At 36.7% G+C, this 5708-nt stretch overlaps 1 protein-coding gene across 1 annotated transcript; it reads left to right on the top strand.

Annotated features, from left to right (window-relative positions):
• The first annotated feature begins 2322 nt into the window (after positions 1–2322).
• LOC109011466 lies at positions 2323–3666 on the top strand. The gene has a single exon (XM_018992693.2). It carries the CDS (start codon positions 2615–2617, stop codon positions 3485–3487), a length of 873 nt encoding a protein of 290 aa, XP_018848238.1. The 5' UTR covers positions 2323–2614; the 3' UTR covers positions 3488–3666.
• The last annotated feature ends 2042 nt before the right edge of the window (positions 3667–5708 follow it).

Here is a 5708-nt window from a genome sequence, read left to right as displayed (position 1 = left end):
TAACAGTTTATAATCATAGCTTAAACAAATGTAGCCCCTCAAAATTTACACAATTTGACAAAAAGAAAGTCCAAACTCGAAATTAAATTATCTTTTTGAAGAAGATATGTCTTTTTTAAGAAACATGACGGTACTTAAATTTTACTGATAACTCTTATTTATGGTGAATAAATATAATATACAAGAAAAATATAGTTAATTAATAAAAAAGAAATAATATTTATAATCGTAAAATATATAATTCTCGTGTGTGCCTATAAAAAAATTATTATTTTTAAATAAAATACACGAAAACTACGCACTGCAAAATTATATATAGTATTACCGATTTAACAGACGTAAATGAAGTCTGAAAGTGAAGTTATGGGGCTGTTAAATCGAAGCACGCCGCCCAGATATAAAGAACGCAGTTCCCGGGACTGATCATCAGATAAATTCCACAGGCGTGAGAGCAAAGGCTGGCAAGTCTCCACCAGCAGCCCCAACCTCCCAAGTCCCACTCCCACCCACCAAACATTTTTTTTTTATTATCATGTATCCTCCTAAAACCATGCACTTCTTTTCATTAAACACCATAAAAAACCTCATAATGACCATAGAATAAAGCAATTGGAGACTGTTTGATTTTAAAGTTTGAAACTTTTCCCCCAATGGGTTGTCCATATCCATCACGAATCCTGAAGTTCTAGACCCCCTTGGTGTTTGGTATGCAATTAATATATAATGCAAGTATAAAATTATTCGCAGGCTTTGATTATCTCAATGTAATTGTCTCCTCCCAATCTAAGTACAAGCCATGCATATATATGCATTATCCCAATGTCACACTGAATGGCTACTTGGTGCCTATAATGAGGTTTGGATGTACTGTTCATAAAATAATAAATAAATTGAAGAAAATCTGTCGTTTTAGTACTGCTGGTTTGAATTTCAGTGCTTTTTTAGACGCATTCTCTGTCAGTTTCCATTCTCTTTCTATTCTTCTATTCCCATTCCTACCTGTTCCACTTCAAACTCCTATAAAAGATTCCACACCCACGATTCCCTTATCTCTTTCTATTTTTTTAAGAATAGGGAATTTAAAGAATAGTTCTATATGTAACGACAATTCAATAAAAATGCATGCATGCTACCTATTTGAATGGCAAGCTGATCTCTGGCATAACAATTTAAAGAATGCTCTGTTTTGGGGGACTTTAATGGAGCGGTTGAATTGTTTGAACAAGGAGAGTCTAAAGACAAAATCGTGGGTTCAGTGCCTAGCTAGTAGCTAGCTTTTTTCTGTTTCATCGAAAACTTAAAGCTCACCAACACGACTGAAATAGTTATTGTTGCTTTGATTTAAAGAACCATTCAAAGTTGGATGGCACGGCAAACTTGTTTGAGAAAACGACTTGAGCAGATTAAATAGCTACTTCACCAACAACTGAATCTATAAACAAGTAAGTTGTATATATAACAGCAATGAAGTTCCCGTATACTCTCTCAAAAATAAAATGAAAAGAAGAAGAAGAAGAATCTGTAATGGAATGGAATGAATACAAGCGTTTAATGTGGGTGACACAAAAAGTCAGGGATCTTTAGTAGATAGCCCAAATCTAAATTCTACCAAAAACTTATGCCTGTTTAGTAAACCTTGAATTAGACAGAAAGTGCATGCATGGTACCGTTAGAAAGAGTAAACAAAAAATTGTGGGTTAATTTAAAACAAAAAATCAATTAAGAAAAGAGAAATAATATTTATAATTATAGAGTATGTAAATTTTACACACTCTTTTTTAAAAAAAATAGATAAATCTAAAAAATATATAAAAAAATTATTTTTTTAATAATAAAGTGCATGAACCTTGCAGATACTAGAATAGAAAATGATAGGTGCATGGACAAAGTGTACCTATCATTTGTACCGTTCATTTTTTTTTTTTTAGCATTTGTTTGTTTATTTTTTAATATATATTTTTTAAATACACGAAAAAATGTTTTAAAAAAATAAAAAAATATTTTAATACTATGTGTACAAAATATCGATATACTTTATCTGGCTTAATACGATTTTATTAGAATTGTATTTAGCATTATTTTTAATAAAATATTTAAGGAATGGCAACCATGAATGTTATAAAATGGGCAAATTAAGGCTCTTAATTTGGTCTAATTGAGTCTCCCCTTCCACAAAATTAAAATCGGGAAAACAAAACTGAAAAAGTTATGGAAAAAAGACAAATACGAATACAATAATGACCAAAACAAACCTCTTGATTGACGGAAGTTTTGATTTCCCTAATAAATGGAATAGACAAGAGAGACGAGAGACAGAGAGTCCACGTGAGTAATACTGAGTTCAACAGAAGGGTAATGCAGTAATTTACAAGTATTGCCTGTCGTAACCACGTCAAACCCACCATTTAATATCGCGCCTTGGCCATCCCATCCCATTCTTTTTCCAACGCCCAACCACAGCAAATAACATAACAGAGCCCTAATCCAGAGCGACATGAGAGCAGACGCAGGCACGCAACCAGAACGAAGACAACCCTACGAATTTTCTCTGTTGTAGAGAGAGAGGAAAGAGAGAGAGTTTTGCTTAAGAGGAGGAGCTGAACCCTGGTTTTGGATGGCGAGCGGGTGGGTCAAGTCGCTGCACTGCAAATCCAGAGCATTCGATGACGTTTATCACCCCAACCCGAAAAACCTATTACCCAGCGCCAGTTGCAGGAAGAGTGTGCAGAGCATTAAGGACGTGATCGATACCACCAAGCACAAGCCCAAGAACAAGCCGAAATCCACGCCGCCGGCCAAGAGGCAGCCAGGTTCGAAGCGTAAGGACGAGGCGACTCAGACCCCGCCAAGCAGGTATAGGTTGAGTGATTCTGTTGCTGGGCATGCCCGTACTCCGGACCCTTACCTCCCGGCACTGATGGAGCTCCCTGAGGGCCACCCTTCTCGTAATGTCGTAGAGATTATCTTCCAAACGAGTTGGAGCCCCAAGGCCTTTACGGGTGGGATCGAGATGATTTTCAAGGTCCAGAACGCGTCAAGAACCGTGGACCGGTTCGAAGAATATCGCGAGACGGTCAAGTCCCGGGTAGGCGCGTTCGGTCCGAAGGACGGCGCTGCTTGGGACGAGAATGCGCGGTGCGTCGCGGACGGGAACGAAGTGATGGGGTTCCATTGTCTGGGCCCCACCTCGGGGAGAGGAATGTACGACTCGCGGGGCAGGGCGTGGACGTTTCCGGGGACGAAGGGATCGGCGATTTGCACTTTTTCCGATAGCGGTGGGGCCCACGAGTGCGCCGGCGGTGGGAGAGGAAGGAGGGCCATGCTCGTATGCCGGGTAATTTCCGGTCGGGTCTGTAAGAACCTCAGAGTCGGCTCATTGCTGGATGACCGAGTTGGGTTCGACTCGGTGAGTGGCGACAACGGGGAGTTGCTAGTGTTGGATTCTCGTGCGGTGTTGCCTTGTTTTCTTATCATCTATAAATTGTAAAAATACCAAGTCGTTTTTATTTTGTTTGTCTTTTAAATTTCTTGGTGGGGTTTGTTTGATGAATTTTCTTCTTTGCATTCATCAACAAAATTTTTTCATTTTCCTTTTCTGGTGGTTGGTATGCTCTAAACTACTTGATGAAAATTTATGTTGATAAATGCTAATTAACCAGTTTACGATTTCTTTTTGCATACAATTCTTATTTTTATGATCAAGATTTTTTACGATTTCCCGCTCTTAATATTTTTAACAAGAGTAATATTAGATACAAATTCTAAATTAATAAGTTAGGCTAAACCTTTCGTAAAACAAAAAAGCTTCTGTCGGATGGGTTTGAAATCCATTTTCACATAAGCCAATAACAAAACGCCACATAGGCATTTCAAGATGAGAAACTTTGCACCCGCATGCACTCGACGCCCTCTCCTTCTTTTTCTCCATCTCCTTCATTTCGAAGCCAGTCCTCTCCTTTCTCTATGTTCTCTCCCTCTCCCTGACGAAGCTCCACTTGACGCGATGCTGAAAACACCAAACTTGCATCCGGCAACACCAAACTTGCACTCATCTTCATTTTGTTTGAATGCTACCATTCGTGGCTATAGTTATTCTTCTTCCCCGGAAAAGATTGTTGGCTTGAATGGGTTGCTTTGGTAATTCTGCCTCCAGAATATAATGCTCATAAAAACAAAAATCTCCTGACTATAAGCTTTTCCCCCTTTTGGAATTCTCAGTCAAATTTTGAAGTGTTGTACATGCAAATCATTCTTAAAGAAATTGTCCAAAAAAATTCTACTTTTTTGTCATTTAATCACGACCTTGTTCTTCCATAAAAGTGAATGTTTTTGGTCCGTATTAGACAAAGAACATTAGAAAATCTTTGGATTAAATTAAATAGTCAAATGCAAATTTCAGATGCTGGTTTAGAAGGAGAGAACAAAGAGAAAAGAGAGGGCTGGCTTCGAAATGATGAACGCAGATGGGAGAGGGAGAGAGAGAGAAAGAAAGAGAGACGTCGAGTGCATGCGGGTGCAAAGTTTCTCATCTTGAAATGCCTGCATAACATTTTGTTATTGGCTGGTGCAAGAATGAGTTTCAAACCCATTCGGCTGGAAGCTTTTCTCTTTGTAAAAAGGTGAATTTCAACAACAAACAAAAAGAAGGTTTTTTAGATTGATAAATTGATTAGTCAATATCTTAATTAGGTTTATAAGAGAGATGTATTATATAGGTGCTATAAGTTTCGTTTTTGGTAAATTAATTAAAATTTTGAGAAATAAATAAATGTCGTAATAGGATTTTCCGGCCATAATTGATGGTTTATTGCATTGCATGTATATAAGTTTTGAGGCCATGATCATTGATCGGTATGTCGATTCATATATGCTTTTACATTCAGAAGTTTTCTTTTAAGAGGAAAATATATAACTTAGATTTGACCATCAGCTTCAAAAAATACAACAGGCTGATAAAAGAAGGAAGGAATGAATCATCATCTTCATGTCCATGACAGGGCATGATGAATAGACAGTGTTTTGCATTTAAATTCGATATAAAATAAAGGTGGGCAGCTATACCGGAATGCAATTATTTACTTCCTCATCAAATGATTAATGAGGATTTTGATAACCTGAAAAGTCATCTTAATTCGCTGCTACGGATTGCTGAAATATTAGCAACTACAATATTAGGTGGGAAAGGAATTAAAATTGAGGAAATTCATTTATCAGCACATTTATTTACACATCAATACACCACGTGATAATAGCGAGACTCATAAAAAAAAAAATACATTTTTCAAATAACATATGAAAACTCCTGCATTCAAAGATGAAATGGTATATATAATTATATATATATTTAAAAAAAATATATATATATTTAAAAAAAAAAAAAAACAGCATCTGCATTATCATATAGTTTCAAGCATGCTAAATATTAAGAAATGAGTACGAAATACATATAGTTTCAAGAGGGTCCTTGCCACTATCTATATATAAGATATAGTCGGGAATACTAGAAAACGATATACGACCAAAAATTAAATTGGTCACTGTCCATTGCGCCAATGAGTGCACACATCAATTTTAAGAATGATGTAATTTGATTACTCTTCAATCTTCACTCGGGTGAAGGTTTTGACAGATATCATCTATGATTGGAGTTAATTGCCAATAAGGAGGAGCTTCATTATTAATGGCATCCATAACAATTTGTGCATCAC

The sequence above is a fragment of the Juglans regia genome, chromosome 2, assembly GCF_001411555.2.
Source record: "Juglans regia cultivar Chandler chromosome 2, Walnut 2.0, whole genome shotgun sequence".
NCBI lineage: Eukaryota > Viridiplantae > Streptophyta > Magnoliopsida > Fagales > Juglandaceae > Juglans > Juglans regia.
The sequence above is the reverse complement of the archived record's forward strand: the minus strand, read 5'-3'. Positions and strand labels throughout refer to the sequence as shown.